Below are 27,860 nucleotides of genomic sequence, written 5' to 3'. Positions count from 1 at the left end.
ACAAAGAGCATTATGTGTGTATTAATATATTCAGCTGTCCAGTAACCGTGGTGTTTTTTGTACGTTTCACTTTCGGTGAAATCCATATATAGTGGGCCCGGCATGGCCAGGTGGTTAAGGCACTCGACTCGTAATCTCAGGGTCGCGGTTTCGAATCCCCGTCACACCTAACATGCTCGCCCTTTCAGTCGTGAGCGTTATAATGTGATGATAATTCTCACTATTCGTTGGTTAAAGAGTAGCCCAAGAGTTAGCGGTGAGTGGTGATGGCTAGCTGTCTTCCCTATAGTCTTACACTGCTAAATTAAGGAGGGCTAGCACAGATAGCCCTCGTGGAGGTTTACGTGAAATTCAAAAACAATCAAACCATATATAGTGTAATTTGTTTTTTACCCGTTACAATACCAAGTGTGAAGAGTTAATTACAAAATTTTAAGTGGATCAAATTTCTCGTTCTTTCTGTAAGATATGTAGGAAATCCTATCAGTAATAAGTGGAACTTACATTAGAACTGAAGGTCCTTATGTTTAAGTCCCTATGTGTGATTCAAGTGGTATGAGGAAAAGTCTTTAACTCATTAGCAATTTAAGAGTTAGGTGTGGTCAAATGGTAAGAGTTCTTGAACTTTGAAATAGACTGGTAAGTATTGTTAAAGTGTTAAATAGACTGTTAAGTGTTCTCGGACTGTGAAACAAACTGGTAAGTGTTCTCGGACTGTGAAACAAACTGGTAAGTGTTCTCGGACTGTGAAACAAACTGGTAAGTGTTCTCGGACTGTAAACAAACTGGTAAGTGTTCTCGGACTGTGAAACAAACTGGTAAGTGTTCTCTGACTGTGAAACAAACTCGTAAGTGCTCTCGGACTGTGAAACAAACTGGTAAGTGTTCTCCGACTGTGAAACAAACTCGTAAGTGTTCTCGGACTGTGAAACAAACTCGTAAGTGTTCTCGGACTGTGAATCAAACTCGTAAGTGTTCTCGGACTGTGAAACAAACTGGTAAGTGCTCTCGGACTGTGAAACAAACTGGTAAGTGTTCTCGGACTGTGAAAAAACTGTTAAGTGTTCTCGGACTGTGAAACAAACTGGTAAGTGTTCTCGGACTGTGAAACAAACTGGTAAGTGTTCTCGGACTGTGAAACAAACTGGTAAGTGTTCTCGGACTGTGAAACAAACTGGTAAGTGTTCTCGGACTGTGAAACAAACTGGTAAGTGTTCTCTGACTGTGAAACAAACTCGTAAGTGCTCTCGGACTGTGAAACAAACTGGTAAGTGTTCTCCGACTGTGAAACAAACTCGTAAGTGTTCTCAGACTGTGAAACAAACTCGTAAGTGTTCTCAGACTGTGAAACAAACTCGTAAGTGTTCTCAGACTGTGAAACAAACTGGTAAGTGCTCTCGGACTGTGAAACAGACTGGTAAGTGTTCTCGGACTGTAAACAAACTGGTAAGTGTTCTCGGACTGTGAAAAAACTGTTAAGTGTTCTCGGACTGTGAAACAAACTGGTAAGTGTTCTCGGACTGTGAAAAAACTGTTAAGTGTTCTCGGACTGTGAAAAAACTGTTAAGTGTTCTCGGACTGTGAAACAAACTGGTAAGTGTTCTCGGACTGTGAAACAAACTGGTAAGTGTTCTTGGGGCTATGGGTGTAAAATAAAAGTGACTACTAAAATCTCCCTTTTTGTAACATAAAAGTAGTCCAGAAGTTTGTGATGATTACCGGTGACTAAGCACTTTCCATTTAGTCTGTAATCTCAAAATTAAAGTTAGCTGTGTGCAGATAGTGCTTGTGTAACTTTGCGCTAAAATTCTAATTACACAAACAAGCAATTTAGTGCAGAAATAGTTTGTACATCGATTAAATTAATATCAGTAGCATTCATAATCTCACCGAACCAAGGATTTGTAGTTGTTGAAAGACTCCTAAGGTTGAATTACGTATAGAGTCTGTGACTAAGCTCAAAATTTAGGGGCAAGAGAACAGAGTTCGAACCTGTGCACCATTGAAATATATTATCAACACCTTAATGTGTGTGTTATAGCAGTGAGAGTCAACCTCTCAACATATACAGCGGGTGGTAAGATGCAGCTGACTGGCTGCTCTCGTCTGGTCAGCAGTTCAAAAATAGGTAGATAGCCTTAGCAGCTTCGCGATAAACACAAAACACAAATACAGGTTTCCTAATGTCACCTCTACGTCAAATACTACTGGGTCACGACTATGATCGAACCGAATCTAAATATGTGTACTTCAGTAACAGTTCTGCCCTATAAATGTTGTAGTGTAATGTAAACCTGTAGTCCTGTTTTGTGTTTGGAGTACGTTACGCTATAAATTGAAGGGATGAGCGATCTCTATCCTTTTTTTTCTCCTCTACCCTAAGCTTGCATGTACGTGCTTCAAAACACAAGTTTGTGTAATCACGTGTACCAGTGACGTCATCACGCTCTAAGAAGAAGACAGGGTCGAAGGGGAATTTGGCTGTTTTTAAACTAGAGAATCTACTAACTGAAGCTGAAAGGGTATGCGTGTGTTTTTTTTTTAATAGCAAAGCCATATTGGGCGGTCTGCTGAGTCCATCGAGGGGAATCGAACCCATAATTTTAGGAAGCTGAAAAGGTGTCTTCATGCTTAGTGCGCGTTGTTCCGAGTTCACGAAAGTTTTACGTCCACCTTTAGAAACACACCTACTGTGTGACACACAAGTTAACGAAGAGGTGAGATCTGTTCAAAGCGTCGGAATGTTCCGAGTTTCATAACTACGGTTAACAAAGTAACCAAACAGGCATACAAAGCAAGTGACCCAAACTGAATATTGGTTACGGATGAATAATAAAACACTTGTGAATGCTTTAGTTGTTTCGTTATGACACTATTTCAAGGGTAATTCTGAAGTAATTCAATGGTTATATTTCTTTGAAACTTTATCTGAATAAGACAAAAAGTCATAATTTCAACGTTACCAGAAACAATAATTAATTGAATGGTAAGGTCATGAGTTCATTTACATAGAATATTTTTGCTGTTAAACATTTTTAAATTAATAAAATTGTTCAGTTTGTTTTTCGAATTTTGCGCAAAGCTAAACGAGGGGCTATCTGCGCTAGCCGTCTCTAATTTAGCAGTATTCAGTGTAAGACCAGAAGGAAGGCAGCTAGTCATCACCACCCACCGCCAACTCTTGAGCTACTCTTTTATCAACGAATAGTGGGATTGACCGTCACTATATAACGTACCCACAACTGAAAAGGCGAGCATGTTTGGTGAGACGGGGATTCGAACCCGCGACCCTCGGATTACGAGTCGAGTGCCTTAACCACCTGGCCATGCCGGACCAAAGTGTTTAGTTAGAAATCATACAAGATAAATATTTAAGAACAAAATTGGCAGACATTATTTCAACCTATATGAAAGTTTCCACGTACTTTTGTCCAATCATATAATAATTTGTTTTCAACACCTGGGCGGAGAAGAGTTCTCGAAACCTAATGAATCAACAGATGGTTTTACTCTTCAAAGTGTATAAAGACGTGTACATCTCATGATTTGGAATCACTATTGCCATATATTATGTGACTATTGACTCTAAGAACCATGTCTTGCGACCCTTCGTGCTGTCATAAGAGCATTTCCACTTACAATTACAGTGACCCTGACTTCAACCCAATAAACGGTAATGCTCGCCCTTCCTAGTGCTATACTTGTCCACACGTTCCTTGAAGAAGCGATTCAAGGGAGTGGCCTAATGTCGTACAGGGTTAGAAACTCATTGTGCATGTACAGGGTTCTCCTGGCATGTGCATTACATCTCTAGACATAGAAATGTTCCAAGTCGAGTGATTCTTAATATAAAGGTGCTCCGAGTCGAGTGACTCTAGAGAAAAGGTGTCCTGAAAACAAATATTTTAGAAGAGTGGTCAAAAATTCCTCAGAACATTTTTAAAACTTTGATTTTGTTATTTATCAAAAATCAATACTACGTTTCTCTTGCTGTTCATAGTGACCATGAGAGGTCACTAGTGATATGAAATATCACTAAATGTTTAATTTTTCGCAATTAGCGTAGATGATATATTTGGCTTTTCAGGTGCTTTATCTTGATTTTCGCAGAAGCGTTCTATGTGTAGTTGCAACATATTTTCCTAGTTAAGCTATTAATAATCTCAATTATCATTTAACTGTTAATTTAGTTTAGTGTACAACTGATAGTTGTCCGTAATTTAAAAGATAACTATGAGCACCCCTAAACATTTTGGGCTTGATTTTGAAAGCACCGAAATTCCAAAATACAATTATTAAAATAAGAGAGTTTCTGTACATACACGTCAACTATTTGTTCCTTTAAAATCAAAGAACAATACACTCGTATGATGTTACAATGGAAAAAAACAACATTTTTTTTTAAATATCATAGTTAAACAAACCGGAAATATTTAGTTCACCTACTTTTTATGGCCCATTCCTGGAGTTTCCGGATACCCACGGCTAATTTAAATAAATTTCCAGAACAACCACTAGAGAGTCTCATTTCTGAGTTCATTCGGACCATTGTTGGTAATGCTTGTTTCAATACTTGAGTAACAAATTTTCGGCCCATCTTTCTTAATTTTTGTAGCGTTTCTTGAAATGCCCTCAAACCTTGCAAATCACTCGACCCGGCAGAAGTTGCGCTTGGTTCTTCATCGTCACCTTTGGACTTGCTGTTTTTTCTTTCATCTTTCGGCGTTATTGATGGTTTGGGTTTTTGGATACCAGATGAGCCGGTAGTTATTTCTGGGGCTCGAGAGTGAGAAATATTTTGTGATGGGTGCGTACTCAATACTGTATTATTAGAAATGTCGTTTTTTAAGTTCTTCGACTCCAGGTCTCCCATTTTTGTTTTAAAGTGAGATTTCCTGTTGCCTTCCATTGCGTCACCTGATGGTGAATTGCTGATGCCATCCTGGAGAGTCGGGTTTAAAGTATTCATCTCTCTATATTTCAAATCTTTTGGTTCATCCTGAATTGCTTTAGTTGTCTCTTCCTTTCCAAGTGTTTGTTCCGGAAAAAAAACATTAGGGGTTGTCAACAGAACTTGTTCATCTATCCGGTCTTTTCCAGAAGTAAACTGACCTGATGGATACATAAATACCATTAAAATTAGAAAGTCCTTAAGTGTCTCTCTCCGTGTAATGTACGAAAACATACTGGTTAGAAATGGTCGAATATTTAAATACAACCTATGGTTCACACACACAAAACAAACTCGACTAGCCTCGTTTCGTATACGAACTCGTCTTCTCTCAAGCAACACAGGTGTTTAGATATACGTGCATGCGCGCGCACTGTAAGCCAGGATCACTTCTTGCAGTTCGCTAGAAGGAACGAAAAAGTATATTTTTTCAGGTCGTAAGAAAAACCTTGAAAATTCGGGGTTAACGTACGCTGTAGCCAAGTAGGAAAATTAACAATCCTAGGACCTCGCACGAGCTTTCTTCGGCTGTTGCCCACTGGTTGAAAGAAAAGGACTTGCATATATATATATATATATATATATTGAGGTATTTTATGGTGTCTATATATATAAATATATATGAACGCCATAAAATACCACAGTTTTCTCCTCTATTATATATTGTCCTTGTACTTTTTATTTCATTTTATTTCGAGTCCTAATATCCCTTAGTTACCCACATAATATTAATTTCGAGAGGGAGTGCTAGGTACATCTGTAAATATTTAACTTTGAATTTATGCCTGCCAAGCACACGTTATGCGAATGCTTCAGGTCAAGGTTAGAAAAGGCTTAGCCACAACGATCCAAGCTGTGTTAAGAACAGTGTTTCTTTATACCCAACAACATAGAACACAAGTTTAACGTTATCATGTGTCTTATAAAACCGACAAGGCGGTTAATAAATACATAACCTTGGAAGAAAAGCTATTATATTTTTAGGTGGTACAATACCTGAGTTTTCTTCTTTATTATATATTGTCCTTGTACTTTTAATTTCATTTTATTTCGAGTGATTACTTGATGTAAAATAACTAACAGACAAAGCAAAAGAAAAGAGTTTGTTTGTTTTGAAGTTGCGCAAAGCTACACGAGGGCTATCTGCGCTAGCCATCTCAAATTTATCAATGTAAGGCTAGAGGAAAGGCAGCTAGTCATCACCACCCACCGTCTCCTCTTGCGCTACTCTTTTACAAATGAATAGTGGGATTAACTGTCACATAATAACGACCCCATGGCTGAAAGGACGAGCATGTTTTGGTATAACGGGGATTCGAACTCGCGACCCGCAGACAAGTCAAGCGCCCTAACCACCTAACAATGACAGGCCAGCAATAGAAGATTTAGACAAATACTTTCAGAAGTTTTTGCTTGTTTTAGCACAACCCTACAGAACGGGCGAAATGATCTGTGTCTGCTATGGTATCGACCCCTTAATTACAGTTATAAATCCTAAGGTTTACCTCTGAGCCACCAAAATACATAACACATTATGGAACACGGCTCAAAACGTAACTCAAGTTAGCTTGTGACAGAAATTTAGTTTCTTCGAAAGCTACATTTTGAATTTTATTTTTTTAAATGGAGAGAAACCTTGTTATTGAACTAATACAGTTTGGAATATTATTCCAGTCACTGTAATTTCCTTTTTTTTTCATGAAGGAAATAATTCCTTTTCCATTCCTGAAGGGGCCTAAGGAATGTACAGTTTTAAATCTCCAAACATGCCTCTACGTTTCATTCCGGGAAGTACAGGAAGTGTTCTTATGAGAATGGATTCGTATCACTGCTTATGCTGAGTTTCAAACAAAACGTGTATTCATAGCGCATATTTATATTAACGCAAATGTATAGAGTATGCCAGTGAGATACCGTGTTTTTTGTAACATACTGCTTTTAACATGCCGTTAAAAATCCCAATATTAACAGTGTATTAATAGTTTAAGATCCTAATGTTGCGTGCTAAAACTTTTACAATCCTAACGTTCCGTATTAAAAGTTTATTAAGATCCTAACATTGCGTGTTAAAACTTATAATTCTAAAGTTACTGTGTAAACAGTTTGTTAGACTTACGAAAAATCACACGTGATTGTTTATGTCACGAATGTCGATTTTTCTCGACTTGAGGAAGGTGTTCATACAAGGTCGTCAAAGGCTGTTAGTCTGCAAGGTGCCAATCCAGAAATAAAAAAACGTTTATCTGGTATATATAATGTTTCTATATCAATCTCTAAAAATGTTAATAACGATTATTTTTCGTATTTTATTCGGCACGTGTCTTTTGAAACTTGTAAGTAGTTCACACCATTGACAGTACTGCTTATAATGGATGTTCTATAACATATCTTGTTTTTGTTCCCGTTTTGTCTGATCAAGGCTAGTGTGTTGAAAACTACAACTTTGGCCACTTTGTCCAAAACATTTTTTAGTTTCCTTAATTTTGTAAAGAATTGAAACTTCTTAGTTCTTACCCTACAAACAAATAAATAATATAATGTTAAATAGTCCTTGTGTTTAGTGACAAAGTTGAAGAAAAATTACATTTCACCAAGTCAGTCCAGTTAGTAGATCACGATTATGGTTGGCTACATCCTAGGATGTCTCTGCTCTATACGTTTAACCTAAGTGATCTTCCAATTCTTCCTGTTCTCAACTTAATATTACAGGTTACATTAAAGTATTATTAAAAGAAACAACTTTGTTTTAAAAATTGTCTTCTAAAGTTGTTACTTCCTCAACAACAACGGATAATAATAAAATCAATAATAATAAAATATTTTTAAAGTCAGTACTTCTTTTATTTGTATTGTGTTTATGGAAAAACTACTAAAGACATCTGCCTGCGTTCTAAGTTTTGAAGTACCCATTATAGGAAAGGATCCTACTCATCATAATCCACGTTAAGGGAATGACTGTCAGTCTTATAACGCGCTTACAGCTTAAAGACCATCCTGAGCTCTTCCAAATTTGGCCAAACTCTATCATCAATAAATATAACGGTTATATTAAATATAATAATCTTCAAAACTCACTGAAGTTTGGAAATCTCGAGTAAAAAAAAACGTATAAAACAAATGTAAATATTAAAGACTATACAGGATAGTAGAAGGACAAACCCAAAAATACGAGACGAACATATTTACAACATGCTGAAATATTCCAAATGACCCATTAAAACCTCGAACTCATGAAAGTCAATATTTATTGAAATCAGGCAACTTTTGTTTAGCTGGCCTAATTACTTTCTTTACACCGCCCCCTGTCGTACCAGGAAAGAATGTAGGAATTACAAAATTCCACAGTATTTATTCAGACAGGGAAAAAATGCACATTTTTCACAAAGTTTGATCATTTTTCTGACTCATTATGTTATTTACATATGAAAGTTGATTACTTTATTCTATAAGGTGAGAGTGGAACATTGAAGTCAGCGAAGTACGTGCGTGTGCTTTCTGTCCGTCTCTCTGAATTAAAATAAATAAAAACATATTGGCTATATGTGGTTCAAACTTGCTAGATGAAGTTCTTACAGTGATAATTATGTAAAAGTTCAAAGTGACAAAATATCTCCAATCAAAGAACGGCAGTTCTAAAAAAATTATGAAGACAGTTTATTTTGAAACTAAATTTTGTGGCCTAGTTATATCGCAGTGAAATTTTTGTTTTGTTTTTGGAATTTCGCGCAAAGCTACTCAAGGGCTATCTGCGCTAGCCGTTTCTAATTTAGCAGTGTAAGACTAGAGGGAATGCAAGTAGTCATTACCACCCACCGCCAGGTCTTGGACTACTCTTTTACAACCGAATAGTCACATTATAACGCCCCCTCACGGCTGAACCCTCAGATTACGAGTCGAGTGCATTAACCATCTGGCCATGCCGAGTCAAGGAAGTGATTTTGGTAAAATTGGCTAAATATTTGCATGTGACATTTTCGAATGATCTATAATCGAAAATCAGATTTTTTTGCACTTTAGTTATTAATTTTAATCAATTTCACAATTGATGTAAAAATGGTTAAGCCTATTATAGTGAACGTGGTAAGTAATGATAAATGTATAGATCAGGACTAAAGAATAAGTAACTTTAATAAAGTTGGTAATTCTTGACACTGGTCTAACTTGGAGTCTATAAAACATCATAGAACAAATAACATAAGATGAAAACCTTCTCCGCCCAGCATGACCAGGTGGTTAGGACGCTCGACTCACAATCTGAAAGTCGCGGGTTTGAATTCCTGTCACGCTAAAGATGTTGGCTCTTTCAGCCGTGAGGGTGTTATAATATGACAGGCAATCCCACTATTCGTTGGTAAAAGAGTAGCTCAAGAGTTGGCGGTGGGTGGTGATGACTAGCTGCCTTTCCTCTAGTCTTACACTTCCAGACCCGGCATGGCCATGTGGTTAAGGCACTCGACTCTTAATCTGAGGGTCGCGGGGATCGAATCCCTGTCACATCAAATATATTCGCCCTATTAGTCGTGAGGGCGTTATAAGTGGCGGTTAATCCCACTATTCGTTGGCAAAAGAGTAGCCCAAGAGTTGGCGGTGGGTGGTGATGACTAGCTGCCTTCCCTCTCGTCTTACACTGCTAAATTATGGACGGCAAGCGGCGATAGCCCTCTTTCAGTTTTGCGCGAAATTCAAAACAAATTATCCTGCCAAATTAGAGATGGTTAACGCAGATAGCCCTTGTATAGCTACCAACCTCTTACCGAAGAAAGTTTTGAAGATTCTCCGATAAGCGAAGCGACTGACTACATGTGGGTTGTTATGAAAAAATTTAGAATTTAGACAACGTATCTGCGAACTGTGGTGCAGTTTGTTTCAGTGGAATGCCATAAACATGATAACAGTTTGCATCACCTAACATACGCAGCCACTTTCTTGATAGACGGCCACAGGGGGAAAGAAAGCCTTGGGCGATAATTCTGGAAAGCTAAAAAGTTTCACTGATACCGGTAGTGCAAAGAAATCACAGTGTAGCACGACAAGTTAAGGACAAGTCCAGTGTAGTGTCTTGGAACCATCACTCTACCAGGATTACCTTCTGAGTGTCAGATCTTGTCTGTTAGTAGTGCTACTGTTTGACACTAGTTTTGTTTTGTTTTTATTCCGTGATCTAATCTACTGTGAAGCTTGTGGAATAAAAGAGCCTCCAGAGACTCACAACATTTTCAGCTGTGTGATTTCACCCTTCTGGCTGTGTGACATATTCAAGTCCGTAAGTCACACGATAGATTTGTTTGATTTCTCACCTCTGCTACTGGTACCCTTAAAACCTTAAACCAATTAAAAGCATCCTTTCTTTTCCATTGTAAATTAGAACTACAATTTTTGGCCAATAAAAAAATCCATCTTTTTTACCATGTACCTGTATCTTGAATACTTTAACTAATTTCCATATTTCTTCTATCTAACAGTATAAAAGTAATGGTGAATGTTTCATTATTTTATTTAAAACCAGTATTTTTTCAAACTGTACAGTGGGCCGCGAAATGATTTACGATTAGGTGACAATATTTAGAAAATTATAATATTCCAAAACAGCAAAAGTATAAAACAAACTAAACAATATGTCACACAGTGCTAATTGTGCATTAGCAGAAGTTTAAATAAACTACTCTAAAATATATGCTTGTTACTGAAATTATGAAACTGCTTCTACACTTACAATAACATTTTAATCATAATACGCTGTAGTATGTAGTTCATTACCCGTAGTGTTTAAACGTTCACTGAAGGTTTAAGTTTTTAAACCAGTTTTATATTCAGTTTTTAATATTATTACAGCATTTTTAAATTCAGTAATCTAGCTATATATTTTTTATACACACACCTTATACATTGTATATATATATACAACACAAAAATACAGATAAATATATATTACGTTATCTGTTTCACCTCGGAGAAAAAATAATCGGTAAAATAAATATTTATCCAATAGTTTTGCGAGTGTTACAACCAACCAAAATATAGAAAAATGACATCATACACCTACGTCATGTTTATTTTGGTTTCTGAAAAGCTTCGCGGATATTCGACTCGAAAATACATGTTGCGTTGAAAATTGTATCCTACATAAAAAAAATGAATCACGTTCATTTACTTACAACAACTTGAGTATTATTAGACTTTTTATAGCTATTTAGTTTTGTATTTCTTCTTGGATGCAGTTGTTGTCTGAAAAAAAATCAATTTCAACAACAAATTCGACAACACAAACTAAAAACTGTAGGCACCAGTAAAAGTACCAATGGAAACCCTCCCTCTGGTTGCAATCACTAGTATCACATTGAACGCCCATGGGCAAATATGGCGCGCTGACCAAATACGTTACTCCGAGTGTTAACACAGTTTGTTTCTTGTAATGAAAAAACATGTAAAATAATTTTGTTTGTTTCAAGTTAAGCACAAACCTTCACAACGTGCATCGAAACCCGGTTTCTAATGGTGTGAGCCGCAGACATATCGTTGTGCTACTATAGGGGTATAAAGTTATTATATATCTCATAATTTCTCATTTTACACGAGATCTTCTTACTTTTTATAACTAGATTAACATGTTGCATAATGTAGGATTTTAAAATAAACCATACTTTAGAAAGCAAGAAGAAAAGTTAGTTTGTTTTTTAATTTTGCGAGGGCTATCTGCGCTATTCATCCCTTATTTAGCAGCGTAAGACTAGAAGGAAGGCAGCTAGTCATTATCACTCACCGTCAACTTGTGGACTACTCTTTTACCAACGAATAGTAGGTTGACCGTAACACTATAACGCCCTCACGGCTGAAAGGGCAAGCATGTTTAGTGTGACGGGGATTCGAACCTGTGGCCCTCAAAGTACGAGTCTAGCGTCCGTAGCCACATGGCCTTGCAGGGCCAAGAAGAAAAGTATGTGAAACATATTGTACCATTTTGATATTCTAAAATAATTAATATCATTATCAACTCCGAAAGTTATCTATATTTGATTTTGTCATAGAATATTTGAATTAAAAAAAAACTGTAGTAATTTAATTCAAAACTAGTATGAAAATAAACATTTGTTGTGCCGACACAGCGAGTTTGAAAACAGAACAAATTCAAAGTTCTTGACTTTTTAGCTCGATGTAAGTTAATATAAAAACAGCTGAAAGAAACGATAGGGACAAATGAACACGCTATTACCATAATTGCATGGAATGAAAGGTAATTAAATTGCGTTAGTATTCTAAATCAGTTTTAGTCCATATTAAAACAGCTAAAATTAAACATAGCGACAAATTAACATGGCATTTGTGACCCTTGTGAGGTTGAAACGAAAATAAACAAGTTGAATTATCAAACGCTTTTTCAAAATTTTAAATTATTTTTATTATTGAAATATCTAAACTAAACGTCAGTATAGATTCTACAAGAACATTAAGTTATTAAATGTGAAAATAACTAACCAGCGTACTTGTGTTTTACGGAAATAAATAGTGGACGTCAGAGACTCACAGAAATTTCTTCCAGTTGAATGTTGGATTTTACGCAAGTTTACACAACGAGCTACTTAAGCCTAATAAATCACAGAGAAGTGAATCCTGGATTACTTTAATTAGGCCCGGCATGACCAGGCGGTTAAGGCACTTGACTTGTAATGCGAGGGTTACGGGTTCGAATACCCGTCACACCAAACACACTCACCCTGTCAACCGTGTGGGCGTTATTATGTCAATCCCACTATTCTTCGGTAAAAGAGTAGCCCAAGAGTTGGCGGTGGGTGGTGATGACTACCTGCTTTCCCTCTAGTCTTACACTGCTAAATTAGAGATGGCTAGCGCAGATTGCCCTCGTGTAGCTTTGCGCGAAATTCAAAACAAACAAACAATTATTTTAATTTTAAGAAAAACAAACCTTCAATAGCATTTTAAGTCATTAAAACAAGTAAACTGGTTATAAATTTAAACGTTAAAAATTACGATTTAAAATCACATTTGACTGTTACAATATTAATAACGTCCTTTGGTGATAGTTTGAGACTATGACTAATATTTGTTATTTTTCGAAAAAATGAAAGACAGGTTAATGCATGAACAATGAAGCTGAAAACACTACGACACATTAGGATGGTAACAAAAAGAAAAGACAAAAGTGATATAGATATTGTTACATTGTTCACAATTGTCTATCGGTATCCTATGCAGTTAAACTTGAAACAAAACTACAGGTCCTAAACATTATAAAGAAAAATAACTGCACTTACATTATACAGGTTTTCAGGAAGAACCTTGAATAATTCAAGAATCTGGCTGTTTTGGAGTGGAATAATTAGAAGGGATAAATATAACTGTGAACTATTATCTGACAGTTTATCACGATGCAGTTATAAAGCTGCTACGAATAATATCACACAACACTATTATTTATAGCTAACATAGACTTGCGTTTAGGTAAGTAAAGGTTAAAGTTTAGGTAAGTTCATGGTTCACAGTGTTGTAGGCAATGTTTAAAATTTTGAGAATCCATATACACTTTCCGTAAGTCTCGACTGAAAAAGTATAAAATAAATAAAATTATGTAACAATCCCTGTTAACTTGAATAATATATAAAATATTATTACTAGAAAAACTATAATTTCCAACATGTAACTTACATTTTCAAACTTCTACGAGGCACGCCCCCTAGAGGAAAAGTGGCATGTTTGCGGATTCACACCATTAGAAGCCGAGTTTTGATACCCGTGATGGGCAGAGCACAGATAGCCCATTGTGCAACTTTGTGCTCAACTTCGAACAGACTAACTACTAGGCACAGGACAATTACAGCTCACAGAAACAACGCTGTGCTATCTTGTATTAGAGCCTCTTTTACTGGTTTATTTTTAGATAATAATAATAACAGAATAATAATAATAAATATATGCGTGATCTGTTAGCTATAACACAATTTTTCGAGATCTATAAATATTTACTACACTCACCATATTACATGAAGCATATACTTTATCACTGCTATTTTCAAGCATATGGCAAAAGATGTATTTTTACACGTGAGTAGAACATCGTATTTATTACCTGTTATTAAATTTCGTCATAAACAGGTAAAGCCCAGTTCGATGGTGAAAGTAAACAGTTTTGTTGAGGCACAGTCAAGTTTTGTTTGTTTATATCTGCTGGTATATTTCTGTTCCTTCCTTACAATGAAGTGATATCACTTTGTTCACTGTGTCTTGTGTCTAAAAAAAAAAGAATAGAAGAGGTTAATGACACGTTACGTCACATATCTCTAAAATAACGGCAAAACATTTGATATTTGATAAAAAAAGAACTAAATGACAGACGTGATGTCATAGAGGCTAGACATTCAGTTACATAATATAGACAAAAATGTCATTAAAGTTTTATTATAATTGACAATAAAGCCCAGTTCGGAATCTTAATTATCGATGTAACTACATTGGCATTTATTTCTTCTAAGCATAGCTGGCTATAATAAAAGGTCTGATGCAATTACAATTTAGGAACCTCGAGTTAGAACTGTATATTATAAAAACACGAAAGTGAAGTACTGATACGAAAGCGACACACACAAAAGTGTGAATTCACTCTTTTCGGTAGAAAATGGGGGATGTTTCATCCTTGGTTAGAAAAAAACAAAAAGGAATCCGCATTTCGTTAGAAGTGTAATTTTTAGCCATTGGTTAGAACAAGAGGGAATCCTCAATTGCCACGACTGTAATTATTTCTCAAATCGGTCTAAGGATGTGGCTACGAGTTAAAGGTTTGTACTTAAAAAAAAACCAAAAAACTCAGAACCATTCTACGAGCCGATATGCCGCGGCTAAAAACTGATTTTTTTTTATCCCTTTATTAACAAAAACGTGTTTTAATATCTTTGTTAGAACAAAGTGTGATTTCACACCCTTCAGAAGAAAATAAAATACGATTTCTCAAAACACAACAGAAGAACGGACTGTTAAATAGTGATATTTTAAAGAAGTCATACTTCTCGCAAATAATCCGCTTAACTGTAATTGATTACGTTCTTAAGAATTGTTTATTTGTTTTTGAATTTCGCGCAAAGTTACAAGACGGCTATCTGCGCTACCGTCCCTAATTTGGCAGTGTAAAAAAAAAGGGAAGGTAACTAGTCATCACCACCCATCGTCAACTCTTGAGCTATTCTTTTACCAACGAGTAATGGAATTGACCGTCACATTATAAAGCACCCACGGCTGAAAGGGCGAGCATGTTTGGCGCGACGGGGATGCAAACCCGCGACCCTCAGATTACGAGTCGCACGCCTTAACACGCTTGGCCATGACTTACACACTAAAAACCAGGTTTCGATACCCGTGGTGGGCAGCGCACAGATAGCCCATTGTGTAGCTTTGTGCTTAATTCAAAACAAACAAAACAAGAACAGGGTTTTCTTACTTTATTTTTACATTCTAAAATATGTATCATACGTAGAAATATGTCTGTCACAAATTTTTTTGGTGGATCAGGGGTAAGTTTCATATCTCATAACACTAAGATTCATGGTCTGATCCCACAGGAAACCTAGCAAGATTAATCTATTGTGATGTTATGAACTAACACAACCACGCAATTTTATTACAAGATTCGTGTGTTGGAACCTATACTAAAAAATAACAGTTTCGTTCGGCAGTAAAATTATAAACGTCACGTGATTTCAAACATCTCTTGAGCACAAACGTGGCGGACATACTTTTAAAACAATGAATATTTGAATGCTCCGTGTTAAAGTACATCAATGAATGTTTTCTGTTTTATATAAATATAAGTAACCAAACAGAATGATTACTGTTGATAACATACGGATAATCGGGTCGTGTCACGTGGATTAACGTCATGTATGATAAACTGACTACAGGTATCGGCACGAGTTGTTAGTATCTTCATGAATACTTGATGTGAAGTTCTAACATCAACTAGTCGTCAACCAGGATCACGTGGAGTTAAAACCAAGAGGTTTCGTACTCTCTACACAAGTGTTTTTTCAAGGTAAATTTGTCGTTTTTACTTAAATACTAGCGAACCAGCAGGCTCATGGTCCACGTTTACAAGTTAATGCTTGAACTAATAAGAGGTTGGGTAAAAAGCTTTACCTTTGTGTAAACGTCAAGACCGAGACGATTCTTTTGGTACCAGTGGTTTAGGAGGAGTTACGCGACACACACTCAATCTTACTATGTATCAGTTTAAGCACGTTGATATATTGTTAATATTTGAAAAATAATTTTATCCTTGTTATGTGACGATTGTCGCATGAACTAAAGAAATAGCTAAAATTAGAGATTCTGTTTGTTTGTTTTTTGATGGTCGCGCAGAGTTACACGAGGGCTATCAGCACCAGAGATCTTCAACTCAGCAGCAACAGACTAGAAGGGAGGCAGATACTAAATGCCACCAACCACAAGCTCCTGGGCTACTCTTTTACCTGCGAATAGTGGGGTTAATTATCATATTATAACTCAATGTAATTATTTCAATGTAGCTGTGTTCTTCTATGTTGAACAAAAATGTATAACATTTATTTTTTTATACTTGAAAATTTTAAGTAAAAGACAAGTTTGAAGAAATTTACAAGATATTAAAATTTGAACATCCTTGTTAGTTCTTATGTTAGTCAGTAGGTGGCAGTACGCAATAAAAGTTGTTTAAATAATTCATTGCTTGCAAGGTGCTTTTTATTATCCTGAACTTATATTTTAGTTGTTTTCAGGTATTTATTTGTTATTTTTTTGTAACTTATAAGGGTTGAATAATCTAAGACATATAAAAGACAAATTAAGTCAGGTAAGTTAGTAGGTATAAGTTTTATATGATTATTTAATAAAAATAGATATTGTTTATTTCTATTTCTTCTTGTTCAGCTGTTTATATCATTATACAGTTTGGAAAACATAAGTGAGATATCTAGAGAAACATTTGTAGCTAAATAAACATAGTCTTATTTCACTTGGATTATATTATTTACCCCCAAGTGGATTTAAAACAAAGCATAATTTATATCTAAACATAACGCTGTTGCTATAATTTATAATCATTGCTATATTTTTAATTAAAATTACGAAACTAAGGCAGATTTTAATTTTAAAAATTGTACAATAACATACCTGGTAATCTTAGCCGGTCGCACAAATATTTAGTCCTCCAGTGGCACAGCTATATGTCTGGGGACTTACAACTCGAAAAATCAGGTTTTGATACCCGTGGTGGGCCGAGCACAGATAGTCTATTGCTAGCAATACTTTGAGATTGTGTGCAAAAATTGGGGATAATCTAAAAAATTCTCTCGCGTTCCCATGGTAATTTCTAGCAGCAGATTATTAATTATTATTATTCTGAACTATTTTAAATGAAACAGCTTTAGGAATTACATGTTATTAATAACATGTACTAATTCACAGAAATAAAATGAATGGATTAGTAACAATAATAATGGACAATGGAAACAGGGGTTATTTTGCTTATTTACGTTTATTCATTGTTTTACTATTAATAGAAAGCGTTTTGTGAAATGAAAAGCTATATCAGGCTTGTATTTGGTTGTTTTGAGAGTTATGCATACAGTACTAGTTTCATCAGCAAGTCTATTCCTATAATTATACTTTACAAAGTTCATCACTGAAAATAATGACTTGTATAAATATGTTGATGAAAATACTGTTGAAACTGTCATTGTGACGTTTTTCAGACAGTCAAAAATTCCAGACATAGAATTCCAGAGTTTCTGAACCTAATTATGTATAGTTAGTCTGAAATTGTCGAACTTCAGACTTTAGAACCTCGTAGTTTGCTCTCTCTAGCGGAAATATATTCAAACTAGTTTCGTTTTATTAAAAAAACGATAATGAATTAAAAAAGAAACAACAACACCACAGTCTTCAAAATTAGACAGAACATTAGCTTAAAAGATAGAGGACAACATAAAAGTATTTTTATTAATACAAAAACTTTATCTATTATCGCCAGCAACAATACATTAGCATCCGCTAAGTCTAGAAGCGTAGGTTCGATTTGAAGATAATTGTCCAATCTCTTATATTTCTTTTAGCCTCTCTTATACGTGCTCTATAAAACCTAATTATCATTCTCTTGTCATGAGAACATTGGATTATATATTCTCTAAGTACTATTCACCATATACTGGCTCTAGAGTGAAAATTTCCACTCTGTCTGACTCGAATCCTATTTTTTATCCTGTAACGATGTTGGTGTGAAAAACTGTAGCGATGTTTTTCAACAATATCAAAATGATTCCGAAGTATGAAGGTGTGCACTGTTCTAATTCTTAAAAGCCTATAAGGGACTAGGTTATGAATGTAGTGTTAAAATACAATAGTCCTAACATAATATCTTATGACAAGTATAATTAATTGACTATCTCTTTTCCTGATAATGTATCAATTCAAAATGAGAGGCGGCTATGCTTACGTGTGGCTTTGAGTGCAAAAATATAAAATTTATCGTTTTTAAAGTTTGGTTTATTTCAAAGATTCACACAAATCTGTAGAACAGTTTTCCGCTTGTAGCAGTTCCTAATTTTAAACTGAAAGTTTGATTTGTTTTGAATTTCGCACAAAGCTACAGGAAGGCCATGTCCGCTATATGTTCCTGATTTAGCACAGATAAACTAGAGTGAAGACAACTGGTCATCACAACCCACCGCCAACTCTTGGGCTATCCCTTTTACCAATGAATAGTGGGACTGACCGTCATATTATACCTTATCCACAGCTAAAAGTGTGAGCATGTTTGGTAGAACAGGAATTTAAACCCATGACCCTCAAATTGCGAGTTGAACACACTAACCACCTGGCCATGACGAGCCTTTAAATTGAAAGACTAAAGGGAGGGCAACTTGTCAGTAGCACCCATCGTCTATTTATGAGCTACTCTAACTGAATAGTGTGATTTGACTGTTACTTCTATAATGCACCTACAACCCCAAAATTTGATTTGGAATTTTATGTCAACTAAACGAAAGCCATGTATCCTCGGATTTACTGTCCGGCATTTATTTTTATCTTAGCCTGTGTGTGTGTGAATATACTTGTTTTTGAAATACTGTATGACGTTATCCGTTATACATACGTCAAGGTTTATTTCCCAAGTCTAAAACTGTATTGGTAGAGTTCTATTCCACATTCTCAGTGGTTAGGTGATTAGCCATTGAGATGCAAGCTTTGTTTTTGTGGCTATAATTGTCAAATTCGAACACAGAGACATCATATTTCTAAAGCGTTTTAAATAACGTTCTGAGGCAAAACTTTTACACGTTGTGGTAGATGTGTTTCGAATATTCCTAAATTTAGCTAAGTTAAAACTAACTTCTTTGTTTTGATTTACCAGTATTTAGGTCCAGGAGAAGAAGTGGAACTTCGCTCTGTCTTGACGAAAGTTAAGACACATTGAACCGTTCAGATTATCTCTTTAATACGTGAAAGTAGAAGAATAGATCATTGAAAGCAAAATTAATACTGAACAGAGGATGTCGGAGATTTCGACTGTGTGCAATATGAATCTGGAAAAACAATGTCTCGTTACTGTTAAAAGGAAGCATCTAGCTCATCTCCTGCGGCCAAAGAGAAGAGGGGATTTGGGTTAAGTTCCTCCTTCTTCCACTCTTCATGGGCTTTCCTCCCACATCAGAGTCTGGCACCCCGATGTTTAGCTGTTCCAGTCTTCTTCCAAGGTCTAAAGTCACGTGATCACTACTATGAATATTTAGATACGTTTTATGATCAAAGTAAGTAAATACTTATCTACATATATATCTCTCTCTTCCCGTATAAGTACAGAATATTAATACTCAACAGCCAAGTAAAATAAAACAGTATAAAAAGGAATGACTGAGTTAAAAACAACAAATCTAAACTTCTGACTAACGAGATTCTCTAATGAACAAAAACAAGTCCAAACAAAAATAAAAAACGTTGCACCAATCAAAAGGATCCCAAGGCTATAATGTAGGATATATAATGATCCCTAAGTTGTGGAGGTGACTGCAGTAGTTGGACCCACTCTGCTGTGGGATACACCGTCTAGCATTCTTAACCTCCATTCACCAGTCTCACGTAAAGAAATTCATAAACTAGAAAATATCATTAAATCAGAGGTTTGAAGTTGCTGTTTTCAACGCAGTCCTTCCTTTTGATTTTGTTTCACTTGATTGTTGGGTTTTAATTTTATATATCTATGATTAATTGTACAACTCTACATTCATCGATCAGAACTCACTCATTCCCGGTCTTATTCAATGTGACACACTAAAGGGTGGCCCGTAAGTCCCTACCCATCCATATATCTTATGTATCCGATGTATCTGTGTGCTGTCCCTCATTCTCGTTACATGTACTTGTCACAATACGCTCTTCAAGTGTAAATGGGCTTACATCAGCCATATTTCTCTGAAAAAAAAATTATAATACATGCGTAATTGAACAAAAACATAGTAACGTATGAATGGATAGGGACATACCGGCCACCCTGTATATTAAAACAGAATCCGTGCTGTGCAAAACACGTCACACATGAAATTGACAAGAACAAAAGAGAGTGTAATTAAATGTCTTGGACCCTTTTACTTTGAAAACAATGTTACTGGTAGAAGATGCGCATCATAATTGGTGGTGGTTAAAATATGTGTAACTCATTCTCATAATCACAGTCTGAAGAACCTGGATACATAATGCTGCCACAAACTAAACAAGTCATGGAAACAAACAACTTCAATAAAAACCAAAGTTAAGAACACCACTAGGTCAAGCACGTGTGCTTTATTTCCTGTGACCTTAGATGTACTTAACAGACAAAATAAATCATTTCCATGTATGTATTTGTGAAGTAGAATAGCGATATTACAATGCGCATGGGCCCGACATAATATTCGGTCGTATTTTTGACCATACGTGCGACTCAACGTCTACGTTGTAGTATTATCAACTGTATACCTTATGTGAACCTTACGTTAACTCCATATCAAACCTATAAGTCAGTATACAAGGTTAAACGACGTGGTCGGTGAAAATTACAAGAGACGGGAAGGACGAAACTGGTTTATAATACGAGCAAGCAATGTTAACAGTTTCACAGAATGAAATAAGTTGGTGTATGAAATATTAAACAACCATTATTTCAACATTCCTTATTATCTTCAGGTTGAATTTTAGTTTTTATCCGAGTTTGTTTGTTTATGAATTTCGCGCAAAGCTACACGAAGGCTATCTGCGCTAGCCGTCCCTAATTTAGCAGTGTAAGACTAGAGGGAAGGCAGCTAGTCATCACCACCCACCGCCGACTCTTGGGCTACTCTTTTACCAACAAATTATAGGATTGATTGTTACATTATAACACCCACACGGCTGAGAGGGCGAGTATGTTTGGTGTGACGGGGATTCGAAGAGCTTCAGATTACGTGTCGAGTGTCTTAACCACATGGTCAATGCAGGCCTTTTATACGAGTAGGTAAATTGCTTTGGTTGAAAGTTAATATTAACTAGCTGCTTTCAAAATAACTGTCACTAAGAGTTTATTTTATTTTTCTATTACTTTAATAAAGACACTTACTTCGATACTTCGTTTTCAGAACACACGCTATTTCAGTATTTTACATAAAATACATCTTCAGAGAAGCATATAAAAAAAACGTCTTCAAAATCATAAAAAGAGCATTTTTCTCTCTATATTCCTCAATAACATTTTAATGTATTAAAACGAAGTCAATAAAAATACCTGAATTATCTGGTGCTTTAGGTGGCGCTAAGGAAGGCTACCGTTTAATTAGCCTCGTTTTGAACTACGAAGGAGGTAACTAAATAAATTGCTAGATCTTGTATCTTTAAGTTCGTGTAGACGTTATGTTCAGTTCTAAGTAATTAATATGTTTAATTTCTTAAAAATAAAACGAACTAACAACTTGTATTCAAATTATTAAAAACTTACTCATAAAAAGGTGCTTAAAGGGAATAAGTTGTAATAATGAGTTTCATAAAAACCAAACATTGTCTTATTAAACGTTACTAAGCCTAATCGTTTCTCTTTAGCGGCTAGTGACGAAGATAATTCTAATAATACTCACAGGCATCACCACATCTCTTCACTGTCATCCTCCCCTTCCTTGACGAGTGAAATGGTCCATTATACTAGCGCACCACGACCGATAAAGTGGAAAACAACAGCAATGTTGCAGTCTCTGAGAAGAGAGTCTCAAAGCACGTGCTTAGGTAGTAAGTCATGTTTCAAACTGAAGGGAGGGAGGGATTGATAGGTTTCGTTAGAGAAACTATAAAAGGGTATTATGTTCCTTCTCTCTATTTGTCAATAAATCCCTTAAATATCCATGACGATGAATAATGAAGTACATGAAATAACCTGAATTACCTGACGTTTCAGGCATGAAACTCGTTGTAATAAAGTAGTAATTTAATACAGTGGTACCTTGGTTCTCGAACGACTCCCTTCTCGAACAATTCGGTTTTCGAACTTATTGTTTGAGAACAAAAATATTTAGGTTGTCGAACATAAACTCGGTTCCCCAACCAAGCTGTCGTGGCCCGAATCCCCGAAATAGCCCGACTGATGACCCGAACGACCCTTCGACCATTTTCAGCCCACAATAAGCTTGCCCAAAATATTTTACCCATACCTGTTGCTCAGTTCACACCCCGCTAAAATCTGCTGTAAATGTTCTCGTTTTTCTTTTCTTTTTGTTTTTTTTTCTAAATATTATGATTAAATAAGCCACCATGGGGTCAAAGAAGGATAATAAAAGCAGCAAACCAAAAAAGAAAAGTTGTTAGAGCTACAATAGAGGTGAAAAAAGATCTCATAGCGAAGTATGAGAGTGGTGTTCGTGTATCTGACCTTGCTACACATTTTGGTATGGCAAAGTCTATAGTCTGCACCATACTGAAAAATAAAGAGGTCATCATAGGAGCTGATGTTGCAAAAGGTGTGACAGTGCTTACGAAACAAAGATCACAAACAATGGAAGAGGTAGAAAAACTGTTGTTGATTTGGGTGAACAAAAAAACAGTTAGCTGGTGATAGCATTTCTGAGACCATCATTTGTGAGAAAGCAAAGCAGTTGCATGCTGACCTCCTAAAAACACCTTTGGAACGAGTGCTGATACAAGTAATGCCTTTAAGGCTAGTAGAAGGTGGTTTGAAAAATTTAGGAAGAGAAGTGGCACACATAGTGTGGTGAGACATGGGGAGGGTGCCAGTTCTAACAAAGACGCTGCTGATAAATTTATTAGGGACTATGTAGAATTTAAGAACTATGTAGAAACTGAAGGTTTTATTCCCCAACAAGTGTTCAACTGTGATGAGACAGGCCTCTTTTGGAAGAAAATGCCAAAGAGGACCTACATCACCAAGGAGGAGAAGTCACTGCTAGGACACAAGCCAATGAAGGACAGACTAACTCTATTGTTATGTAGTAATGCAAGTGGGGACATAAAACTTAAGCCTTTGCTTGTGTACCATTCTGAGAACCCGAGGGTTTTTAAGAAAAATAACGTCCTGAAAAGTAAACTAAATGTCATGTGGAGGGCTAATAGTAAAGCATGGGTAACCAGGCAATTTTTTATGGAATGGGTCCATGAAGTGTTTGCCCAAGTGTAAAGAATTACCTCACGGAAAAACAGTTGCCACTCAAGGCCCTTCTTGTGATGGACCTGCTCACCCACCAGGCTTGGAGGACGGGTTGGTGGAGGAGTACAGTTTCATTATGGTGAAACTCTTGTCCCCTAACACGACTCCTCTCATTCAGCCCATGGACCAGCAGGTCATATGGAACTTTAAGAAACTCTACACCAAAGCACTGTTTCAAAGGTGCTTTGAAGTGACCTGTGACACAGAGTTAACCCTCAGAAAGTTCTGGAAAAATCACTTTAATATCCTCCATATCTTGAGGATCATAGACAAAGCCTGGAGGGAAGTGTCTTTGAGGACCATGAACTCAGCCAGTATTTCTTATGGGAAAAATTGATTCGGTTTTCAAACAAATCGATTTTCGAACAACCTTCTGGAACGGATTAAGTTCGAGAACCGAGGTACCACTGTATTTATAATTCATATAACATTAGCAAGATGTATTACCTGAAAAGTATCACCTATATATATATATATATATATATAGTTACTAACTTTTGTTTCTTGTTTCTTTCTAGTGGGAAGTAATAAAGATGATTCTCATCTCACCCACAGACCTCACCCAAACTCCACATCTGATATTCCCTCTTTCGTAACGAATGATTTTTTTGTTTATAGTAAACATCAATCAGACCCCACTGGTTCACGACAACTTAAATACTGGAAAACAGCGAACCTGTTGCAAGATATAAGTGTACGGTTTCAGAAGAGGTGTTCAGGTGAGTTTTATTTTTGATGAATCATGATGATGAGTTATAGTTTTGGTGAGTTATGGCGATGGTGGGTTGAAACAGTGATGACTTTTGCTGATAGTGAGTTGTAATGGCGAGTTAGGGCCACTAAAATTATATTTTTGAGTTATTATGGTGGTGTTGAGTTATAGTCTTCAAGGTAAAGAGAAGAAAAACTGCGGACCTGAGAGTTCTTATGTTTGCGGGTATAACTTTCGTATAGTATTAAATATTAATGTAAAAACAAACAAATAAGTGTGTTTTACATAATAATTAATAAACCTCTTGGTTATTTATTTTCTAAGTCTGTTGGTTAGTCATTATGTAAAATGTCCGGTTTTTTGTTTAGATATTAAGAACAAGTGGTTCAAATGTGAAGAAATCAGTAAAAGGATTTTTTTTGTATTAAGTATGAGGTGAGGACTCAGCTAAAAGATTCATATCTTTGATTTGTTCACACATTGTAAACCTAGGTGCTCTAACTGATATCCTTATTTGTAACCTTAAGTTAGATAGATTGATACTCAGTGTCTTATGACACTAATAACAACATTTTTACTTTTTCTTTTTCCTGGACAGAAAGTGTTATTTTCCAATTGCTTATGCCTAAAGTAAATGGAAAAGACCTATTTTTCTCTTCAAACTTTGCTTTTCTGACCTGGGAGCATATAATGAAAACATGATGGGATATTATATTTGGGGGCTGATACGCGAAAGTGATTTACATTACAGTCGCAAATCTCGATAAAACTACTCACTTCTAAACATTTTTGTGTAATACATGTAAATCTTGATTCATATGTTGTTTTATTCAGACCTTATGTAAATGAAAATGTGCAAATTTGCCCGTTTTTACTCATTATCCAGGTATCGAAGTTTGAAGGGAATAATGATCATTTTTTGTACTTTTACAACATAAATAATTAAGAAATGGCACACACTATCCAGGAACAAAGTTTGTATTACATAGTGTAATTACTTAATAAAAAGACGTTCCGAATAGATGTGGAGTTCTGAATAATACATTGACGTCCATTTCTTTACTGTTTTTAGCCAAGAATGGCCGAAGAATAGAAAACAAAATGGCAAATGAGAGTTCTGACTCTTCGAACAATGAAGACCACTACAGATAGTTATTTATCGTGTTCTAAAACGTTTATCTTGCTGAAATAATTAAGCCTTTTGTTCCCTGTGAACAACTTGTTCTTGCAGATGGCACTGTGTTCGTTTTAATAAGTTTTTATCCTGATTCCAAAAGAAGTCCTCTTTCCAGTGGTGCAGGAGTAAGCATAAGAACACGGATACGATCTCCGTGTCTCTCCATAGGCACACCCGAGACACTCCATTGTACAGCTTTATTTTATGCTTAGGCAAAACAAACGTAATTAACAGTTGCATCGATTTCGCAGAGTAGTTTTAGAATTTCATACAGCGAGGTGGAGCTGTCATTATAAAGTGCATGATATACTGTTACTCATAATAGCCATTTTGCTGATATATCACATTAACAAATATTTAATAAATCGTCATGTCTTTACTTTGAAACGAGTGTAATGAAATTTTATATCTAAACGCACGTGTATCATAAGTCTCAAGCTCTAAAACGAACAAAAAAATTCGATTTACGATTGAAAATTTGTTCAATAATATGATCGTGGCAGAAATCCGTCTCTGAATTATAGTGTTATAAGCTCTCGAGCTTTCCGCTTTGGGAAGAGGGTCGTTCGAGACGAGATCTTTGTTACCATTGCCTCTCAGCCAAAAACACTGCTTAACGTTCGTCATTTCTGATTTTGTTGTCGTAATTGTGTGTTTATAAGATAATTTAAAAGTGTTTTTTACGTTTATTTTTTTATAGATTTGTTTCTAAAATCGTGAAGCTGTCTGTAAAAATTCGTGGTGGTGAAGTTTTCATCTTAATTTAAAAAAGAGAGAATTACTTGTGCTCATGTATAAATGAATCTCGACAGATTTTGAGTCAGTAATAACAGTTGTAGGCTTATATATATCTACGTAAAAGTAAATATGTGTACTATTTGTCAATAATATTTTAGATAAGTATACATGGGTGTATAACACATGAATGTTATTATTATGTTGACTTGAATAAAAGTTTATGTTAAAGTCAGTTCAAGTTATCACAGTGACCTATAGTTCACTTTAAAAATCTGATCCTGTAAAATAGAATCAACACGAGCAATTCACTTTGAGCCAATTCATCGCGACACCTAGTGGATGAACATAGCTTATGCAATATATAATGTCTTCATAACAAATACTAACATCCGTTAATAAACTCTGAAAGTTAAATGGTTTGTCATGTTCGAAATCTATAAACGTTCCTCGTCAGATATCTGTATTTTTCGATTAATAAACGTTTATCACAGTTATATTTTCAAAGGTTTACAGCATACCAACTGTAGCAAACCAACAATATATACTGTCTCTTGGCGCCTTGTGTTGGTTAATTTTATATACTTGAAAAGCGAATTTCTAGAAATTTAATTGGCCCAACAATACTGGCGATTATTAGTATTTACGTACACACATGGTACATTGTTGATTCTTACACTCGAGAAGCTCCTACACCTTAAGTGAATAAGCAGGAATTTCAGAATACATATTTGACAGTATAAGTTACATGCATTTCTAAATACATTTTTAAATGAAACAAAGAACTATATTAAAATAAATATGTAATAGTAAACCCGTCATAACACAATATAAGACGAAAGAACATATACTCTTCAAAACAAGAAACGCAAAAGGGATATTTTTTTAATTTAAAGAGAAATATATGTAATAACGTTACAAGCTCAGAGTATGTGATGTTACACGTGTTAAGGCACTGATTGTCAGACCAAAATGACAATAAAAGTTGTGCACTTTGAAAACAGAGGAAAACATCGGATGTTTCGCCAAAACGCATTCGTGTCCAATAAATTTGTTTGAGAGATCTGCATGTTCTGCAAGTGCAACATGTGCAAAATCCTTATAAAAGTGACGGGTTTCCATAGCTCAGTGTTAAGCCACCGACTCGCAATACAGTTACGCCAAGACAACGCACAACGCAACAACGCCATTGGTCGCTTGGAAGCAGGCGAATCTCGATCAGATGTTGCCAGAGCTGTGAATGTCCACCCAAACACCATCACAAGGCTATGGAATCGTCACAAACAACATGGATCAACTCGTGACCGTCCACGAACTGGCAGACCACGCCCGCACAAGATCGCTACATCCGGTTACGTCACCTTCGGGATACGACCACCACTGCGACGTCTACTGCCTCAACCAGGGCTGTGTAGGATTTCCGATCAGACCGTACGCAACCGTCTACGAGATGCAGGAATCCGACCTCGACGTCCAGTCAGAGGCGTCATCCTCACCCAGCAACATCGTCAAGCACGGCTGCAGTTGACTAGGGCACATCGGGTATGGCCTCATCGACGATGGAAGCGTATTTGGTTCAGCGATGAATCAC

At 36.0% G+C, this 27,860-nt stretch overlaps 2 protein-coding genes across 4 annotated transcripts in view; one reads left to right on the top strand and one right to left on the bottom strand.

The window, feature by feature from the left end:
• LOC143226596 (nose resistant to fluoxetine protein 6-like) overlaps positions 1-22,202 on the bottom strand; it is a 56,346-nt gene extending 34,144 nt beyond the window's left edge. Inside the window, exons 1-3 of one of the 2 annotated variants that reach the window (XM_076457789.1) lie at positions 22,069-22,202; positions 14,034-14,194; positions 4,447-5,112 (exon numbers count right to left, since the gene is read on the bottom strand). In XM_076457789.1, the coding sequence (XP_076313904.1) occupies positions 4,447-4,969 (523 nt within the window). In that variant the 5' untranslated portion in view covers positions 4,970-5,112; positions 14,034-14,194; positions 22,069-22,202. Of the gene's footprint in view, positions 1-4,446; positions 5,295-14,033; positions 14,195-22,068 lie in introns of those variants that run through there. The other variant, XM_076457788.1, reaches the window with a different exon arrangement.
• LOC143226597 (uncharacterized) lies at positions 15,856-26,762 on the top strand. Of its 2 annotated transcripts, none has more exons than XM_076457791.1 (5): positions 15,856-15,986; positions 19,341-19,737; positions 22,034-22,213; positions 24,164-24,364; positions 25,430-26,762. In XM_076457791.1, exons 3-5 carry the CDS (start codon positions 22,120-22,122, stop codon positions 25,507-25,509), a joined length of 375 nt encoding a protein of 124 aa, XP_076313906.1. In that variant the 5' UTR covers positions 15,856-15,986; positions 19,341-19,737; positions 22,034-22,119; the 3' UTR covers positions 25,510-26,762. The 2 variants fall into 2 exon arrangements, with proteins under 2 accessions (XP_076313906.1, XP_076313905.1); XM_076457790.1 differs by having other exon boundaries at positions 22,034-22,216.
• The last annotated feature ends 1,098 nt before the right edge of the window (positions 26,763-27,860 follow it).

This window comes from Tachypleus tridentatus, chromosome 9 (assembly GCF_004210375.1).
Source record: "Tachypleus tridentatus isolate NWPU-2018 chromosome 9, ASM421037v1, whole genome shotgun sequence".
Classification (NCBI taxonomy): Eukaryota; Metazoa; Arthropoda; class Merostomata; order Xiphosura; family Limulidae; genus Tachypleus; species Tachypleus tridentatus.
This window is presented reverse-complemented; position numbering and strand designations above follow the sequence as displayed.